Source organism: Anomaloglossus baeobatrachus, chromosome 7, assembly GCF_048569485.1.
Source record: "Anomaloglossus baeobatrachus isolate aAnoBae1 chromosome 7, aAnoBae1.hap1, whole genome shotgun sequence".
Classification (NCBI taxonomy): Eukaryota; Metazoa; Chordata; class Amphibia; order Anura; family Aromobatidae; genus Anomaloglossus; species Anomaloglossus baeobatrachus.
The window spans coordinates 56,850,938-56,871,470 of record NC_134359.1 but is presented as its reverse complement, the minus strand read 5'-3'; the positions used below and the strand labels follow the sequence as shown (position 1 = coordinate 56,871,470).

The 20,533-nt window shown below is 50.1% G+C and overlaps 1 protein-coding gene across 1 annotated transcript in view; it reads right to left on the bottom strand.

Annotated features, from left to right (window-relative positions):
- Positions 1–1,507: 1,507 nt before the first annotated feature.
- Positions 1,508–20,533, bottom strand: part of GORASP2 (golgi reassembly stacking protein 2) — a 55,627-nt gene continuing 36,601 nt past the window's right edge. The window contains exons 6-10 of the mRNA XM_075318862.1: positions 12,855–12,984; positions 11,813–11,936; positions 11,608–11,691; positions 2,490–2,600; positions 1,508–2,249 (exon numbers count right to left, since the gene is read on the bottom strand). Of these exons, the coding sequence (XP_075174977.1) occupies positions 1,990–2,249; positions 2,490–2,600; positions 11,608–11,691; positions 11,813–11,936; positions 12,855–12,984 (709 nt within the window). The 3' untranslated portion in view covers positions 1,508–1,989. The remainder of the gene's footprint in view (positions 2,250–2,489; positions 2,601–11,607; positions 11,692–11,812; positions 11,937–12,854; positions 12,985–20,533) is intronic.

The window sequence follows — 20,533 nt, the reverse complement described above, 5'->3', positions numbered from 1 at the left end:
CTAGCTACAGTACACATCGGGTTAATTACCCGATGCGTACTGCAGCTACATGTGCAGAGAGCAGGAGCCGGCACTAGCAGCAAGAGCGGCGGAGGCTTGTAACGAAGGTAAATATCGGGTAACCAGGGAAGGGTCTTCCCTTGGTTACCCGATGTTTACAGTGGTTACAGCTTTCCACAGCTGCCAGACGCCGGCTCCTGCTCGCTTCATTTCGTCGCTCTCTCGCTGTCACACACAGCGATGTGTGCGTCACAGCGGGAGAGCGAGGACGAAAAAATGAAGCAGGACATTCAGCAACGAGCAACGACCTCACAGCAGGGGCCAGCTCGTTGCTGGATGTCACACACAGCGACAGCGACGGGACGTCGCTGCAACGTCACAGAAAATGGTGACGTAGCAGCGACGTCGTCGTCGTCGCTGTGTGTGACACCACCTTTAGATTTGTGGGCCAGTGGGTAATAAGGTAAGGTAGGTTATGAAGTCCTATCTCCCCACAGACACAGCCCAAAAGCCTGGGAATAAATTAATGGACACCAGTGAGGAGCACCAGAGCAGTCCTTGAAGCTGAGCAGTGGTAGAAGTGAATGGGAATACATACTGATTTGGTGAAAACCCGTTTAATTTTATGGAACCAACCAACAGTGACAATTATCAGTTTGCAAATTTAAAGCACACCAGCAGGAAATAATGACAGGACTTCCAGGGGGAAGGTGAATTATGGTAACACACTGTGGGGCGTAAGCTTGCAGTTACAGAATGCAGTGAAAATGGAAAAATTCACGCTAAAATTGTATAGCATAGATTGACGTGGATTTAAATTTTTACCGCAAAAAAAAAATTGTGACTCAACAATGGAATTCTCGTAAAATTTAATCCACTTTTTGGGCTCTGTAATACTCTGCTGATTTTTGCATAATCTGCTCTAAAGTGCAGAGTGCAGGATGGATTTAATAGAAAGCAGAGACTACAAAGCCAACACATTCTATTGAATCTGTACCTCATTTCAAGGGTCCCGTTACACGTAGCGACGCACCAGCAATCCGACCTAGAAGGCATCGCTGGAACGTCGCTAGTGAGCTGTCAATCAGGCAGATCTCCACAGCGATCAGAGATCAGCCACCTGTGTAACGACGGCTCCCTGCTTACTCAGAATGGGTACTTGTTGGTCTCCCGCCGTCAAACATGCCGATGCGCACTGCACAGTGGGAGACCAACGAGTAAAAAATGGTTCTGATCAGCGACCTCGCAAAAGGGGCCTGCTCGCTGCTGCTTTTCACACACAACGAGGTCACCGATACGTCACAAAACCTGTGATGTTTCAGAGATTTCGCTGTGTGTGACGGGGGCTGTTAGCTCTGATCCGCTGGGGTCTCGGGGGGTGGGTGGGAAACATTTAAAGCTTAGGTCTGTATAGTATAGAATCTGTTTAGGGTGGCAGATGAAAGTTGAAGTGTCAACATCTATATTTAATAAATTGGAAGAAACCATTAATCACAAACTGACACAATTATGTGTAAAACTCCAGGATTTTATTGCAGTATGTAAATCGAACATTTTAAATCCTTTAATTTCATACAGAACATTCTCTTCATATCCTCGTCCTGAATGCCCTGTATGGACCACTCTGGAATAAAGCATCTGTCCAACGGTGCTGACCTAACAATAGAGAGAGAGCAGTTGCACACTGCGGAGCGCAGCAGTGGAGGAGACGGATACCATACACATAGTAAGAGTGCTCGTGCTGTAACGTTTTATTAAACAAATTCGGCTGGAAATTCTTTTCTGCTAAAATAATTTACATCCGTGTAAGAGTTTGGCGTCTCCCGCTTGTGTCTTTTCTTTCTTCAATAACCTTGATTCATCTTCATAACTAGATTTCTCTGTATTTACAGGTCTCCTACATAAGTACAAACTAGAATGAGATTAATGATTGCATCTGGGAACACATTCTGTGGCTTTAATAAATACAACAAGCTGGTGGGATCCATGTTAAGAGGATTCAGCCACCGCTGCTTCTGTGCTGCTGACAGTAACTTTCTCTGTGGCAGGAAGGTCTGCGCTGCTTGTGTTCTCCACTGTAGATGTGCCATTTTCCACGGAGGGTAAGGGGATCTGGTCCAGCAGTGTAGGGATTGGGTCGCTTGCAATAGGTGCCAGAGGAAATGCGGGGAACTGAGGATTTACTGAGAGCGGAGGGAGTCCTGCTAGGTTCAGTGCTGGTAACGGACCAATAGGAGGCAAGCCTGGCACTGCGAAAGACGGGAAATTGCATCACAAAATAAATACCAAAATTAGTATATACATCGCACATTAATAGAAAGTGGGGTTTAATGCCGTACCCGATGTATCTGTATCCAAGTAATGTAAAAAAGCTGATCAATGAGGGTGAGACAACTACTGATCTGATACGTATAGATTATGTACAAGGCTAGACAATCACTATGGGGATCCTAGAAAACATCAACTGCGTTCATAGGGGTTGAACGTACCACTGTGTGTCAAATCCGGGAAGCCAGGCCTGGGAATTAGGTTGGCTGCAGGTATGTTAAGATTGGGTAAATTCTGTAATGTGGGAAGTCCAGTGGATAATGGCATGAGACCTGAGGAAATAATACAGTTACAAATCTATGATCATTTACAATTTCACCAATGTATGATTTATCATTGTGCACAGCCATGATAGATAAATATATATATATATATAATTTTATACAATATACACATACAGTGTATCCACCCATATCCTGTCCGCTATTAATATGAGAACGGCAGCAGCTATAGGCATAGAAGTGGTGTCTAGGTATAGTAAAGTAGCCATGCGCTACACAATGAAACCACCTATAGCACCACCTGGTGGAAAACAACGGAGTTAGCATTTTTATCTCGAAAACAGCACTAGATAGAGAAAAAAAGTGAATTACAAAGTTGTAGGGCATCATCAATTCAATACGAACCGACACCTTGCATACAGAAATGCTATGATTAGAACATGTAAAACTCACAAGGCTGCGGACGTGAAGCGATACCTCATGGAGACCTTCCTACAAGTCATTGGGTATGTTGGCTGCATGGAGTGGCCTCCACGCTCACCTGACCTGACCCCATTGCACTTCTTTCTGTGAGGTCACATCAAACAGCAGGTGTATGCGACCCCTCCACCAACACTACAGGATCTACGACGACGTATCACAGATGCTTGTTCAAACGTGTCACCTACCATATTGCACAACGTGCAGCAAGATACAGTATGCTGTGCAGAGGCCAGATGTGCATTGCAGCTGACGGGGGCCACTTTGAGCAAAATGAGCGCCATATGCGTGACCAAAATTCATTGTTTGGGGGAATGGGGGGGTCATAGGTTTCATATAGCATTTCTGTATGCAAGGTGTCGATTCGTATTGAATTGATGATGCCCTACAACTTTTTAATTCACTTTTTTTCTCTCGTTCCGTTTGAGATAAAAATGCTAACTCCGTTGTTTTCCACCAGGTGGCGCTATAGGTGGTTTCACTGCGTAGCGCATGGCTACTTTACTATACCTAGACACCACTTCTATGCCTATAGCTGACGCTATATAACAGATAACAGATTTGTCAGAAAACGTTTAGTTTCATTTCAGAATCAACATTTTCTATGCGATCCAATATTACAAAATACTCCCATTAATGTGGGCAATTGATTAACAAGATTTGTTATTTTACATACCCAAAAAAATACAATTTTTCTAACAAATGTATTCAAGACTGTTGCAAAAATGATTATACGCCAATGAAAATCTTAGGCGCAAAGCTAAAAGTTCTAACTGACAATAAAAGGGAACCCGTTCCCATTTCATCCGGTTGGCAATGGCACCACATGGAAGAGAAATGTCACAAGACCCAAGAAAAAATATAATTTGTTTACACAAGTAATGTGAAAGCTTCAAGAAGATCAGCAAAGCTTTACTTAGTTAGAAAACTGTAGAAAAACTGACACAAAAATGCAACCATCTCACAGAGACCACTCGCGTTAATACCTAAACAGGAGCGTTTTCTGACCTGCACATTTCCAACATGACAATGATAAAAAAAAAAAAAAAAACACATCTGGTGCATTTCTAAAGAATAACAGGGTGAAAGTGACTCAGTGGCCAAGTGTCTCCTGGTCTGAACCCAACCAAACATCTAGTGGGAATTCTGAAGAGACAAGTTGTCATCACTCTCCATCCAGCATCCAGGCTGTAAAAGAGCTCGTTCTTGAAGAATTGAAAAAGACAGATGTAATGTGTCATCAACTTGTTCATTCTAAGCCTAAAAACATTTGTGCTGTCCTTAATCATCATGGAGATCATACAAAATACTAGAGGTAGTAGTTTTTGATGTGGAGTATATTCATTTTTGCATTAACTACCGTGTTTTCCCCCCCAAAAAATACCTCCCCCAAAAATAAGCCCTAGCAGGAATTTTCAGTGTAAGGCTTAAATATACTGCTTTTTCAGGGCAAGAGAAAGTATAAGACAAGGTCTTATTTCTTTGTCGCTCCTTATTGGGAGACCCAGACAATTGGGTGTATAGCTATGCCTCCGGAGGCCACACAAAGTATTACACTAAAAGTGTAAAGCCCCTCCCCTTCAGCCTATACACCCCCCGTGCTGCCACAGGCTCATCAGTTTTTATGCTTTGTGCGAAGGAGGTCAGACATGCACGCATAGCTCCACAGCTTAGTCAGCAGCAGCTGCTGACTATGTCGGATGGAAGAAAAGAGGGCCCATATCAGGGCCCCCAGCATGCTCCCTTCTCACCCCACTCTTGTCGGCGGTGTTGTTAAGGTTGAGGTATCCATTGCGGGTACGGAGGCTGGAGCCCACATGCTTCTTTCCTTCCCCATCCCTCAATTAGGGCTCTGGGTGAAGTGGGATCCTTTCGGTCTCCAGGCACAGGAGACCGTGCTCCATCCACAGCTCCTGAGGACCATGCTGGATAGGAGCCGAGTATCGTTCAGGGACATGGCCCTGCTACTTTGAGGTACTCTGTGTCCCCGTGGGGACCGCGCACAGCAACACTCCAGCATTGCTGGGTGTGCTAGTGCACCGGGGACAGCAGCGCTGACTGCGTTTGTGCCATTACACACTTCAGCGTCGCTGAGTGTGTTCGTGTAGGGGGACTGCCGCGCTGACCGCCGCTGCCATGGTTATCACTGCGGCGCGGCTGGGACTGTTAGTGCGCCGGGGACTTCCGCGCTGACCGCGCTTATACGGCGGCCGCGCTTATAACTCGAGTCCCCGGCTTTTGCGGCCTAGTCTCGTTTTCTTCCCGCCCCCAGCCCTGCCAATCAGGGGAAGGGCGGGACGCTGTACAGGACGGCAGCACTGAGGGCTGGAGCATGCTTTGCATACTCCACCCCCCTCACTCTGCACAGTGGGGCACCAGTTCCCGCACTTTTCTGGGTCACGCCCACGGCTCCCTCCTCTCCTCAGGACGCCGGCAGCCATTCCTCTCAGCTCTGCTAACGCTGGAGAGGAGAGACAAGCTCAGGGAGACCCAGGCAGGATTTCTGGTGCCCACACAACCGCTTTGCGCAGGCGGTAAGCAGCACCTGTGGTGCTGGCCCCACTAGTGCAGAAGTGTACTTATAGATTATATGATTATAGACTATACTTTACACTGTATGGTGCACTGTTGATTTTTGTCTATATACCCTCCTGTATTGCTCAGAGGAGACAACAGCATGTCGTCCACAAATAGCAAGGGTGCCAAAGCACAGACTTACTATGCTGCCTGTGCAGCATGTACGGCTATACTGCCGGCAGGTTCCACTGACCCTCATTGTGTGCAATGCTCGGCCCCTGTGGCACTTTCTCAGCCGGAGCCTCTGCTAAGGGTGGCCCAGGGAGAACCACCTGTTAACACTGTCCAGGTGACAGGGACGGAGTTGGCAGTTTTTACTGAAAGACTTTCTGAGACTATGGCTAAGATATTAGAAGCCTTGCAGTCCAGGCCGGCATCTCAAGCCAGGGACACTGTGGAATCATTGCCCCCTGGTCCCCCTCAGTTGGAACAGCAATGTCCTCCCGGGGTGTCTCATGGATCCCAGGGTGAGGTCTCTGACACGGACCGCAGCCCCAGACCGATTAAGCGAGCTCGCTATGATATCCCCTCGACATCATCACAATGTTCAGGGTCTCAGCGAGAGGACTCTCTGTATGATGAAGCGGAGGTAGCTGATCAGGATTCTGATCCTGAAGCCGCTCTCAACCTTGATACTCCTGATGGGGACGCCATAGTGAATGATCTTATTGCGTCCATCAATGAAATGTTGGATATTTCTCCCTCAGCTCCTCCAGGGGAGGAGTCAGCCTCTCAGCAGGAGAAATTCAGTTTCAGGTTTCCCAAGCGTACAAAGAGTATGTTTCTGGATCACTCTGACTTCAGAGAGGCAGTCCAGAAACACCGAGCTTGTCCAGATAAGCGTTTTTCCAAGCGCCTTAAGGATACACGTTACCCTTTCCCCCCTGACGTGGTCAAGGGCTGGACTCAGTGTCCCAAGGTGGATCCTCCAATCTCCAGACTTGCGGCTAGATCCATAGTGGCAGTGGAAGATGGACCTTCACTCAAGGATGCCACTGACAGACAGATGGAGCTCTGGTTGAAATCCATCTATGAAGCTATCGGCCAGTCTTTTGCTCCAGCATTCGCAGCCGTATGGGCACTCCAAGCTATCTCAGCTGGTCAGGCGCAAATTGACGCACTCACACGTACGTCTGCGCCGCAGGTGGCGTCCATAACCTCTCAAACGTCGGCATTTGCGTCCTACGCTATTAATGCTGTCCTGGACTCTGCGAGCCGTACGGCGGTTGCAGCCGACAATTCGGTGGCAATACGCAGGGCCTTGTGGCTGCGGGAATGGAAGGCAGATTCGGCTTCTAAAAAGTGCTTAACTGGATTGCCATTTTCTGGCGACCGTTTGTTTGGTGAGAGATTGGATGAAATCATCAAACAATCCAAGGGAAAGGAAACATCCTTACCCCAGGCCAAACCAAAAACACCCCAACAGAGGAGGGGACAGTCGAGATTTCGGTCCTTTCGGAGTGCGGGCAGGTCCCAATTCTCCTCGTCCAAAAGGCCGCAGAAGGATCAGAGGAACTCCGACGCATGGCGGTCTAAATCACGCCCTAAAAAGACCGCCGGAGGTGCCGCTACTAAGGCGGCTTCCTCATGACTTACGGCCTCCTCACACCGCATCCTCGGTCGGTGGCAGGCTCTCCCGCTTTTGCGACACCTGGCTGCCACAAGTAAAAGACCGTTGGGTGAGAGACATTTTGTCTCACGGTTACAGGATAGAGTTCAGCTCTCGTCCTCCGACTCGATTCTTCAGAACATCTCCGCCTCCCGAGCGAGCCGAGGCTCTTCTGCAGGCGGTGGGCATTCTGAAGGCAGAAGGAGTGGTGGTCCCGGTTCCTCTTCAGCAACAGGGTCACGGTTTCTACTCCAACCTGTTTGTGGTTCCAAAGAAGGACGGGTCCTTCCGTCCTGTTTTGGACCTAAAACTGCTCAACAAACACGTAAGGACCAGGCGGTTCCGGATGGAATCCCTCCGCTCCGTCATCGCCTCAATGTCCCAAGGAGATTTCCTAGCATCGATCGATATCAAGGATGCTTATCTCCACGTACCAATTGCTCCAGAGCATCAGCGCTTCTTGCGCTTTGCCATAGGAGACGAACCCCTTCAGTTCGCGGCACTGCCGTTCGGCCTGGCGACAGCCCCACGGGTTTTCACCAAGGTCATGGCTACAGTAGTGGCGGTCCTTCACTCTCAGGGTCACTCTGTGATACCTTACTTAGACGATCTGCTGGTCAAGGCACCCTCTCAAGAGGCATGCCAACACAGCCTCAACGTTACTCTGGAGATTCTCCAGAGTTTCGGGTGGATCATCAATTTTCCAAAGTCAAATCTGACACCGGTCCAACCGCTGACATATCTTGGCATGGAGTTTCATACTCTTCCAGCGATAGTGAAGCTTCCGCTGGACAAACAGCGTTCACTACAGACAGGGGTGCAATCTCTCCTTCAAGGTCGGTCACACCCCTTGAGGCGCCTCATGCACTTCCTGGGGAAGATGGTGGCAGCAATGGAAGCAGTCCCTTTCGCGCAGTTTCACCTGCGTCCACTTCAATGGGACATTCTACGCAAGTGGGACAGGATGCCGACGTCCCTAGACAGGAACGTCTCCCTCTCTCAGGCAACCAAAGCTTCCCTTCGGTGGTTACTTCTTCCCACCTCATTATCGAAGGGGAAATCCTTCCTACCCCCATCCTGGGCGGTGGTCACGACGGACGCGAGTCTGTCAGGGTGGGGAGCAGTTTTTCTCCACCACAGGGCTCAGGGTACGTGGACTCAGCAAGAGTCCTCACTTCAGATCAATGTTCTGGAGATCAGGGCAGTGTATCTTGCCCTAAAAGCGTTCCAGCAGTGGCTGGAAGGCAACCAGATCCGAATTCAGTCGGACAACTCCACAGCGGTGGCTTACATCAACCACCAAGGTGGGACACGCAGTCGGCAAGCCTTCCAGGAAGTCCGGCGGATTCTGCTGTGGGTGGAAGCCACAGCATCCACCATATCCGCAGTTCACATCCCGGGCGTAGAAAACTGGGAAGCAGACTTTCTCAGTCGCCAGGGCATGGACGCATGGGAATGGTCCCTTCACCCGGACGTGTTTCAGGAGATCTGTTGCCGCTGGGGGATGCCGGACGTCGACCTAATGGCGTCACGGCACAACAACAAGGTCCCAACATTCATGGCTCGATCTCAAGATCACAGAGCTCTGGCGGCAGACGCCTTAGTTCAGGATTGGTCGCAGTTTCGGCTTCCTTATGTGTTTCCTCCTCTGGCACTGTTGCCCAGAGTGTTACGCAAGATCAGGGCCGACTGCCGCCGCGTCATCCTCGTCGCTCCAGACTGGCCGAGGAGGTCGTGGTACCCGGATCTGTGGCATCTCACGGTCGGCCAACCGTGGGCACTGCCAGACCGACCAGATTTGCTGTCTCAAGGGCCGTTTTTCCATCTGAATTCTGCGGCCCTCAACCTGACTGTGTGGCCATTGAGTCCTGGATCCTAGCGTCTTCAGGATTATCTCAAGAGGTCATTGCCACTATGAGACAGGCTAGGAAACCAACGTCCGCCAAGATCTACCACAGGACGTGGAAAATATTCCTGTCGTGGTGCTCTGCTCAGGGGTTTTCTCCCTGGCCATTGCCTTGCCCACTTTTCTGTCCTTTCTTCAATCCGGATTGGAAAAGCGTCCTGGGCCTTTGCGAACCAGGCTACGGCTCAGCAGGTGTGTCAGGCAGCTACCTGGTCGAGCCTGCACACTTTCACGAAACACTATCAGGTGCATACCTATGCTTCGGCAGATGCCAGCCTAGGTAGGCGAGTCCTTCAGGCGGCAGTTGCCCACCTGTAGGACGGAGCCGTTACGGCTCTATTATGAGGTATTATTTACCCACCCAGGGACTGCTTTTGGACGTCCCAATTGTCTGGGTCTCCCAATAAGGAGCGACAAAGAAGAAGGGAATTTTGTTTACTTACCGTAAATTCCTTTTCTTCTAGCTCCAATTGGGAGACCCAGCACCCACCCCTGTTTTGGTATACACATGTTGTTCATGTTAAATGGTTTCAGTTCTCCGATATTCCTTCGGATTGAATTTACTTTAAACCAGTTTATAATTTTTTCCTCCTTCGGGCTTTTGCACCAAAACTGATGAGCCCGTGGCAGCACGGGGGGTGTATAGGCTGAAGGGGAGGGGCTTTACACTTTTAGTGTAATACTTTGTGTGGCCTCCGGAGGCATAGCTATACACCCAATTGTCTGGGTCTCCCAATTGGAGCTAGAAGAAAAGGAATTTACGGTAAGTAAACAAAATTCCCTTCTTTTGGAACAACACGGTAATTTGGGTAAAATTGAGGACTTTGTATTGAAATCTATATTATTCACTTTAGTTTTTATATTAAGATTTAATAAATTGTTCTATGAAACTGTCTTGTCAATTTTGGAAATTGTTCTTGTGTTCAGTGCAATATCGATTAAAATCTCACTTTTCAATGGGTGTGTACTCATTTAGGCTGAGCACTCGTATACACACACACACACACACACACACACACGGGTCAAATGTACATCCTCAATCAGAGAAAGCCTAATTCTGCTGCAAAAAGCAGCTCCCACTCCACAGGATCTGGTGCAATCAAATATTGCTGGCTCAACTATTCACATAGCAAAACCACTTAAGGGCTCATGTGCACGTCATGTAATATCATGCATTTACGCGGCGTATTGCACTGCAGTGTATATGCATGCGTCCTGCATCCCCTGCACAATCTATGTAGATTGTGCATGTGACGTGTGCACGATGCTTTTAAGAACGCATTGATTTGGGTGCTAAAATTTTTACCCAAATCCGTGCGTTCATAAAAGCAGCATGTCAATTAATTCTGCGTTCTGGATGCAGCTCCCACTGTTTATGGTGGGGGCAGCATCCCGAGCGCATGAAATGGGCTTTTTTTTTTTCTTTTTACAAAAAACTGCATCCATTATGCAGTCTTTCTGCAGCGATTTGACGCGCACATGTGCTGTCAAATCGCTGCAGAGGATTATGCAGTTACGTGCGCATGAGCCCTAAATGTGGGAGATTGTAGCAGTCAGATCTGCAGTAATCAGGATGTCTGTATCCTGAAAGGAAGCTATTCATTTGAGAAAAGAAAATGTTTGGGTACTCCCTGGAAAATATGAGCCTTCATTGGGGGCAGAAAGCCATGGCTATAGGCTGCTGCCACTATGCAAAATAAGTTAGCTTCTCCCCAGCAGTATATATCCCCCAACTGGCACGAAGCTAATCAGTTAGTGAGAAAACACCAGGAGAAGCAGCAGTAAGGCAAGAGCAAGGCTGAAAACAACATTACACACAATGGCGGATGTTGTGTCCTCCATTGGAGGCTCCAAGAAAGCTTTTATGATGAGTACCCAAAGTCTCTTTATCGCTTCATAGGGGGACACAAGACACCATGTATCATCCCAAAGTGGGCAGAAGACTAAAGCCCTGAAGTCTGCGCTCGGGCCACTGCTGCTTGCAGGACCCTTCTACTGAGGTTCACATCTGACGAGACGTAGATGTGCACCCTGTAGAACTTTGCCATGGTATAAGTGGAAGACCAAGTTGGCCATGTGGCATATGGCACAGGAGGCGTGAGCTGTAACCTTGGGTGGGCGCGATTAATCTTTTACCCAATCGATGTCCAAAATGGCAGAGCAGATCCAGAGAGGGATGCTGGCTCTGGAAGCAGGAAGGCCTCTGCAATGATCTTCAGAGATCACAAACAGCGAATCCACATGTCTGAAGATAATATCTTTGTACCAGTTGGTGGGTTTACACTGCTGGGGAGTAGCTAAGTCTTTTGGCATAGTGTCAGCCTCCTAGTGTCAGCAGCATACACCGAAGGTTCCTGTATCCCCCAATAAAGTGATAAACAAATGGTAGCAATGTGAGATTCCAGCACAGATCTTTATTATTGTGAATAAATGTTTCAGGGGTAAAGTTTTAAGCGGTTATACACCCAAAACACTGTTGGACTTACCTGGTAGTGACACGGCTGGATTGAGGGGGCCAGTGGCGAGGGAATGGTTGATTTGTGGCGTTAATACGGGTACTGTTGGTAAACCTGGAAAAGAAGAGAAATACATTGGACCTTTCTAGAACACCAAACACTTTTCTGGCAGAATATAAGCCAACTAATATCTGGTGTAACCTCAGACTAGCCAGTCTACTAACACACTGTGTACCTGAGTTAAAAGCACTGGTGACAGCGGGGGGGTTTGCATTAAGTGACAGTCCGGACAGACTTCCTTCAATTCCTGTGGTTGCAACAGGCAATGTCGGAGGAGAATTTACAGACGACAGCTGGACCTAGAAGAAGAGTCATTCATGAAGCACGATATACAATGGCATCTCTTCCCAGTCACTGACACATACAGAGGACCAACAACCCACTACCATGACGTCACTTCCAAGCAGTTTTCCACAGGGTTGTTCAGTTGAAACAATAAAAGCACATGGATGTAGCAGAGAGGACCTCGCATCCGAGTTACAGTACAGAAAGGCTAGGAGTATAACCGGTAGACTTGGCCATATATTATATGCCTGCCCATTCATTGAGGTGAGCACACGCAGATCCTCCATGATATCAGATGATCGCTGGGGGTTGACTATCCGAGCCCACATTCAGAGAACAGGCTGTCCAGTTGGGATAAATCCTTTAAATTTACCAACAGAATATTTGCTGTAACGTTCCTGCAGCCGTAATTCTTTTATATGTGGCGGCATCATAGAAATACAGTGGCTGACTGGGGCGACTGTTGCGTTTAGGGCTAAATAGCCATACTCGGGCCTGGCGCCCTTTCCTCAAACAGACTGAAATTAAAATACCACAAGGGTCATGGCAGCTGCAATGTAAGGGAAGCCGTAATACTGCAGAATAAATTAGATGCCAGCAAACCAAGAGAGTCAACTGCACTACTGTCGGGTCACATACAGGAGGTCGGGGGTGCAGAGAACAAAAACCCTAGAAGAGTTGGTATAGGAGCCCCAGGGTGGGGGCAGATTGCGCTGTGGATTCTTGTGGAATTGCTGTTGATATTATCTGCAGCATTAACGTGGTGTGTGAACCTACCCTTAGTGCTGTTTTATGCAAACAGTTTGAAAACAGATTACGGACTGTAAAGGTTACAGTGTGCGAGAGTGGAAGAAAGATAACGTGTCTGTATGGCTTTCTGGTAATGGTAATAAAGGAGGGAAAACCCCAAGTATAAGATGTACAGTACAAACCTCTGTAAAGCCGTCTTTTAGAGGACTCACAGGCGATGGTGACTGCCCTGGCAGAGAGATCTTCTTTCCTTCTTCAAATGGTCGCGTAGGTATCCGGTGAAGGTAACCATAACCTATTCCACATCCTAAGCTGTGGAGGGACGGAGAAAGTGTCAGGTGAATAGAAGAGAAAAAGTAATGTAGCCACAAGTCACTGATTTACACAAACTTTATTATGTAACCAGCTTAGATTATATAAATCCTGTAAGAAAAAGTGGCCACAGTTTAGTAAAGAATAAAAAAGAGAATTTTGTTTACTTACCGTAAATTCTTTTTCTTATAGTTCCGTAATGGGAGACCCAGACCATGGGTGTATAGCTTCTGCCTCCGGAGGACACACAAAGTACTACACTAAAAAGTGTAGCTCCTCCCTCTGAGCATATACACCCCCTGGATAACCAAATATAGCCAGTTTAGTGCAAAAGCTGAAGGAGAATAGCCACCCACAAGTAGAGATAGAGCAAAAAACCGGAACAACCGGAGTCTCTGTCTACAACAACAACAGCCGGTGATAACACGCGGAACAAGAAACTGCAAACAGGCAACAGGGAGGGTGCTGGGTCTCCCATTACGGAACTATAAGAAAAAGAATTTACGGTAAGTAAACAAAATTCTCTTTTTCTTCATCGCTCCTATGGGAGACCCAGACCATGGGACGTCTCAAAGCAGTCCATGGGTGGGAAATAAACAGAAAACTGAGAAGTAGGCGAAACCTAACTTCACAAATGGGCGACAGCCGCCTGAAGGATGCGTCTGCCCAAGCTCGCATCTGCCGAAGCATGAGCATGCACTTGGTAGTGCTTCGAAAAGGTGTGCAGACTAGACCAAGTGGCAGCCTGACAGACCTGCTGAGCCGTAGCCTGGTGCATGAAAGCCCAAGAGGCACCGACAGCTCTGGTCGAGTGTGCCTTGATCCCTGGCGGGGGAAGGCACTTGAGTACACTGGTAGGCATCAGAAATGGCCGACCTAATCCAACGAGCCAGGGTCGGTTTAGAAGCAGAGAGGCCCTTACGCCGACCTGTGGTCAGCACAAAAAGAGGTGCACCGCCTAAGAACAGCGGTGCGTGACACATAGATCCGGAGCGCCCGCACCAGATCTAAAGTATGCAACGCTTTTTCAAAGCCATGAACAGGAGCCGGACAAAAGGAAGGCAAAGAAATGTCCTGGTTAAGGTGGAAAGGAGATACCACCTTAGGGAGAAAGTCCGGAGTCGGACGGAGAACCACCTTGTCTTGATGAAAAAACCAAAAAAGGTGACTCCGAAGAGAGCAGCTAAATCAGAGACTCTCCTGAGGGAAGTTATGGCTACTAGAAAGACGACTTTCTGTGAAAGACGAAACAAAGAAACCCCCCTAAGAGGCTCAAAGGGGGGTTTCTGCAAGGCCGTGAGGACCAGATTAAGGTCCCAGGGATCCAAAGGCTGCCGGTAAGGCGGAATGATGTGAGATGCGCCCTGCATAAAGGTGCGCACCTGAGCCAGCCGGGCGATACGCCGCTGGAACAACACTGACAGAGCCGAGACCTGTCCCTTGAGGGAATTGAGGGATAGTCCTAGCTGCAGACCGGACTGTAGAAAGGACAGGATGATCGGCAAGTAAAAAGGCCAAGGCGCATGGCCGGAAGAACGACACCAGGACAGGAAAATTCTCCAAGTCCTGTGATAAATTTTGGCCGAGGAAGACTTCCGAGCCTGAGTCATAGTGGGAGATGACTTCGGGAGGAATGCCAGAAGTCGTCAAGATCCAGGACTCAAGAGCCACGCCGTCAATCTGAGAGCCGCAGACTTCTGGCGGAAAAACGGACCTTGTGAGAGAAGGTCTGGGCGGTCCGGGAGATGCCACGGCACCTCTACGGACAGATGGAGCAGGTCTTGGTACCAAGCTCGCCTGGGCCAATCTGGGGCAATGAGGATGACCCGACGCCCCTCCATTCTGATCTTGCGCAGGACTCTGGGCAAGAGAGCTAGAGGGGGAAACACGTAAGACAGACGAAACTGGGACCAATCCTGAACCAGCGCGTCCACTGCAAAGGCCTGAGGATCGTTGGAGCGAGCCACGTAAACCGGGACCTTGTTGTTGTGCCGGGATGCCATTAGATCCACTTCCGGAGTGCCCCACTTGCGGCAGATTGACCGAAACACTGCCGGATGCAGAGCCCACTCGCCGCTGTCCACGGTTTGACGGCTGAGATAATCTGCCTCCCAGTTTTCTACGCCTGGGATGTGGACTGCGGATATGGTGGACTTGGAGTCCTCCGTCCACTGAAGGATACGTTGAACCTCCAACATTGCCAGGCGGCTGCGAGTCCTGCCCTGGTGATTGATGTAGGCAACCGCTGTCGCATTGTCTGACTGGACTCGAATGTGCTTGCCCGCCAACAGGTGGTGAAAGGCTACGAGAGCTAGGAGCACAGCTCTGATTTCCAGCACATTGATCGAGAGGGCTGATTCGAACGGAGTCCAAGTGCCCTGTGCTCGGTGGTGGAGAAATACTGCTCCTTAGCCGGATAGACTGGCATCCGTGGTGAGGATCACCCAGGATGGGGCCAGGAAGGAGCGTCCCTGGGACAGAGAGAGGGGCCGAAGCCACCACTGAAGAGAGACCCTGGTCTGTGGCGACAGAGCCACCAACCTGTGCAAGGAAGAAGTCCGCTTGTCCCAACTGCGGAGAATGTCCAGCTGCAGAGGACGCAGATGGAACTGGGCAAAGGGAACCGCTTCCATTGACGCCACCATCTGACCCAGCACCTGCATTAGGTGCCTGATGGAATGACGGCGGGGCCTCAGCAGAGAGCGCACCGCCAGATGGAGGGACTGCTGTTTGACTAAGGGCAACTTGACAAGTGCCGGCAGAGTCTCGAATTGCATCCCTAGGTACGTGAGATTCTGGGTCGGAGTCAGAGTGGACTTGGGCAGATTGACAAGCCACCCGAATTGAACAAGAGTGGCGAGAATGAGCGAGACACTCCGCTGACAGTGCACTGGATGAAGCCTTGACTAGAAGGTCGTCCAGGTAAGGAATCACTGCCAACCCCTGGAGGTGCAGAACCGCAACCACTGCTGCCATGACCTTGGTGAATGCTCGAGGAGCCGTGGCTAACCCGAAGGGGAGAGCCACGAATTGGAAATGTTCCTCTCCGATTGCAAAACGTAGCCAACGCTGGTGTGAAACTGCAATTGGCACATGCAGATAGGCATCTCTGATGTCGATGGATGCCAGGAAATCTCCTTGGGTCATTGAGGCAATGACTGATCGCAGAGACTCCATGCGAAAATGCTGCACCTGAACATGCTTGTTGAGAAGCTTGAGATCCAGGATGGGCCGGAAGGAACCGTCCTTTTTGGGGACTAGGAAGAGATTTGAGTAGAAACCTCTGAACCGTTCCCTGGCGGGAACCGGTACAATTACTCCGTTGGCCTGCAAGGATGCCATGGCCTGAGAGAAGGCGGCGGCCTTGGAGCAGGGGGGAGTGGACAGAAAAAATCTGTTTGGCGGGCTGGAAGAGAATTCTATCCTGTAGCCGTGGGAGATGATATCCCGCACCCACTGATCGGAGACGTGTTGAAACCACACGTCGCCAAAGTGGGAGAGTCTGCCACCGACCAAGGACGTTGCTGGCTCGGCCAGACAGTCAAGAGGAGGCTGCCTTGGTGGCAGCAGCTCCTGCGGACTTCTGAGGACGCGGCTTCGTGCGCCAGTTGGGCTTCTGGTCCTTGGCTGAGTTAGTGGACGAGGCCGGGGGCTTAGAGGACGACCAGTTAGAGGAACGAAAGGAATGAAACCTCGACTGGTTCCTGCCCTGGACAGGTTTCCTGGTTTTAGTCTGTGGCAAGGAAGTACTCTTCCCGCCAGTAGCTTCCTTAATAATCTCATCCAGTTGTTCACCGAACAGCCTGGACCCAGCAAATGGGAGCCCAGCCAGGTACTTCTTTGAAGAAGCGTCTGCCTTCCACTCTCGCAGCCACAAGATCCTGCGGATAGCGAGGGAATTAGCCGAAGCCACCGCAGTGCGGTGAGAAGCCTCCAGCATGGCAGACATGGCGTAGGCTGAAAAGGCTGAAGCCTGGGAAGTTAAGGCAACCATTTCAGGCATAGAGTCCCTAGTGAGGGAATGCATCTCCTCCAGAGAAGCAGAGATGGCCTTGAGAGCCCACACTGCTGCAAAAGATGGGGAGAACGAGGCCCTTGCCGCCTCATATACAGATTTGGCCAGAAGGTCAACCTGGCAGTTAGTGGGATCCTTAAGTGAGGTGCCATCAGCCACTGATACAACTGTCCGGGCTGAGAGTCTAGACACCGGAGGGTCTACCTTTGGTGAGTGAGCCCACTCCTTGACCACCTCTGGTGGAAAAGGAAAACGGTCATCAGAACCACGCTTCGGGAAGCGTTTGTCAGGACAGGCCCTGGGCTTGGTCACAGTGGCCTGAAAACTGGAGTGGTTAAAGAACACACTCCTTGTTCTCTTAGGCAAGGTAAACTGGTGCTTTTCTGCCAGAGAGGGTTGTTCCTCTGATACTGGCGAATTGAGGTCCAGTACAGAATTAATGGATGCAATCAAATCACTAACATCTGCGTCACCCTCGGTCAGATCAATGGGGCACATGGAGGTAGTGTCCGAGCCCCTAGAAAAAGCCCTCGTCCTGCGAGTCAGCTCATGAATCAGAGCCGCGGGACGAGGAAGGAGAGGGGACCCTGCGTCTCCTTTTAGGAGGACGGGGTCTGGGAGCAGATGAAGAATCCTCTGTGAGCTCTGGAGAGCGAGCCGAAGCAGCAGAGGCGCCCTGAGAAGGGGGCTGATGCATGCTCAGCAGAGTCCGGGACAACTCTCCCATGGAGTCGGCAAAGGACTGGGAGATAGACTTAGAGAAGGATTCTACCCAAGCCGGGAGTTCAGCCACCGGGGCCGGAGCAGCCGGAGGGACCACTGGGGAGACTCCAGGCTGAGGCACCACCATGTTAGAGAAGGCATCACAATGTGGATATGTGCTCGGTTCAGGCAGTACGAGCTTACATGCAGTGCATACTGAGTACAGCCTTGCAGCCTTGCTCCTAGTGTGAGACATGCTGCTGAGGTGGGGGCTCTGAGCCAGAATGACCCCCAGAGAGTGTATAAGAAGGTCCACAACCGGAGGTTGTGGCTTACCAGACCGTTTCTGTGCCCTCCGGATCCCACAGCTCGGACCCCCAGACAGAGTAGCAGAGATGCTGCAGCCAGCGCCGATCAGTGTGAGAACGCTGATAAAATGGCGCCGGAGCGAGGAGAGGGGGCGGGGTCTAGTCAAAGAGCGGGATCCGGAGGGCCAAGGAGATATATAGGGGAGGGAAACATCTCCTCAGAGAGGAGTGTCCTCCCCTGTGCCGAACGGCCGGTGGGCGGAGCCGCACTGTCCCCCTGCTTGACTGACATGCAGGGGCAGTGAAAACGAAACTAGGCCTCAGGTGAAGCCAGGGCCTAAATTTTACAATGCGGCCGGCGCGCAGGCACCCTCGGCGCGGTTCTCTGGTGAAAACCAGAGAACCGGCCGGAAATGTCACAAAGGTTAAATAACACACTCTCCCCAACATTAAAGTGCAAGGGACCCCCCCTGACAAGAACGTCTCAATACTTAGCTTGTGAGACGCAGGGCCAGGTCCCTGAGGGATGAGTGCTCCGTCCGGCAGGATCCTGAAAGGGCTGCGGATGGAGACCGGTCTCCTGCAAGGCAGTGAGAACCGTGTTGGCTCCCACTTCAAGCCAGAGCCCGAGGGATGGTGGAGGAGCGCGGCATGTACGGCTCCAGCCCTGAAATCAACCTTAACAACACCGCCGACACAGTGGGGTGAGAAGGGACATGCCGGGGGTCCAGGCTTGGACCAGCTTTTCTTCCAACTCTTTAAAATCAAAAATCAGATGAGAATGCATGTGTGGTTGTGTGCCTCCTGAACACAAAGCATTGAACTGGCTATATTTGGTTATCCAGGGGGTGTATATGCTCAGAGGGAGGAGCTACACTTTTTAGTGTAGTACTTTGTGTGTCCTCCGGAGGCAGAAGCTATACACCCATGGTCTGGGTCTCCCATAGGAACGATGAAGAAATACACATCGGGGCGTGGGGTCCAGAAGACTGGTCATTTGCTGTAACATTTTTATATCTGTGTGACTTATTATATGTTGATATCATGGATCAAGATTAGTGATGAGTGGACTCGAAGATAACCCGGACCGGCGGGTGCCTGTTATCTGGTTTTTAAAATCTGGTTCATATAAGGGTACAGTCACACTTTAGCGACGCTCCAGCGATCCCACCAGCGATCTGACCTGATCACGATCGCTGGTGCATCGCTACATGGTCGCTGGTAAGCGGTCAATCAAACAGATCTCACCAGCGACCAGCCCCCAGCGACGCGTGGAAGCGATGACGTGCTTGGTAACTAAGGTAAATATCGGGTAACTGAGCACTTGGTTACCCGATATTTACCTTGGTTACCAGCGCACACCGCTTAGCGCTGGCTCTCTGCACTCGTAGCCAGAGTATACATCGGGTTAATAAGCAAACCGCTTTGCTTATTTACCCGATGTGTACTCTGCCTACGTGTGCAGGGAGCCGGCACTGGCAACCTGAGAGCGGCGGACGCTAGTAACCAAGATAAATATCGGGTAACCAAGCAAAGCACTTTGCTTAGTTACCCGATATTTACCTTGGTTACAGCTTACCACAGGCTGCCAGAAGCCGGCTCCCCGCACATTCAGATCGTTGCTCTCTCGCTGTCAAACACAGCGATGTGTGCTTCACAGCGGGAGAGCAACGTCCAAAAAATGAACCAGCACTGTGTGTAACAAGCAGCGATTTCACAGCAGGGGCCAGATCGCTGCTCAGTGTCACACACAGCGAGATCGCTAATGAGGTCACTGGTGCGTCACAAAAACCGTGACTCAGCAGCGATCTCGCTATGTGAGAAGTACCCCTTAGTCTATGGGGAACAGAATACGGTGAGTAAAAATGGTGGTTGAAGGGATAGAAGCAGGCACGCTGTACTTACCGGGGTCCGTTGCGGCTATACACTACTCCTGCAGCCGCCCATTCACATCCAGGGCAGTCCATTAAGCTCATGCATATTCACTGCTCCCCCCCCGCCATCTGTGAATGGTTGCAGTCAGACGTGCCCCCACGGAGGGACAGCGCGTCTGACGCTTCCAATCACAGACCCAGACAAAAATAAATTTGGCTTAGGGTCCCCACATATTATGATACCCAGTACAGATAAAGCATGTGGCTACAGGCTGCAGCCCCTAGTCCTGCACTTATCTTGGCTGTGTATCAAAATAAAAGGAACCGCATGTGCCTTTTTTAAAACTTTTATTTTTTTTTTAAATAAAAGTGTGCGCGCTCCCCCCTCCCCCAATTTTGATACCCAGCCTCACAGCTGGGAGATGGTATTCTAAGACTGGGGAGGGCCATGCTTATTAGGCTGCCCCCAGCCTAAAAATAGCAGCCTGCAGCCGCTCAGGCTTGTCACATCAATTAGATGCGATAACCCCGTCGCTTTATCTGCTTCTTACCGATTGCCTTGGTGCAGTGGAAAATCGGGGTAATGAGGGGTTAATAACAGCCCACAGCTGCCAATAAGTCCTAGATTAGTAATGGGAGGCGTCTGAGAC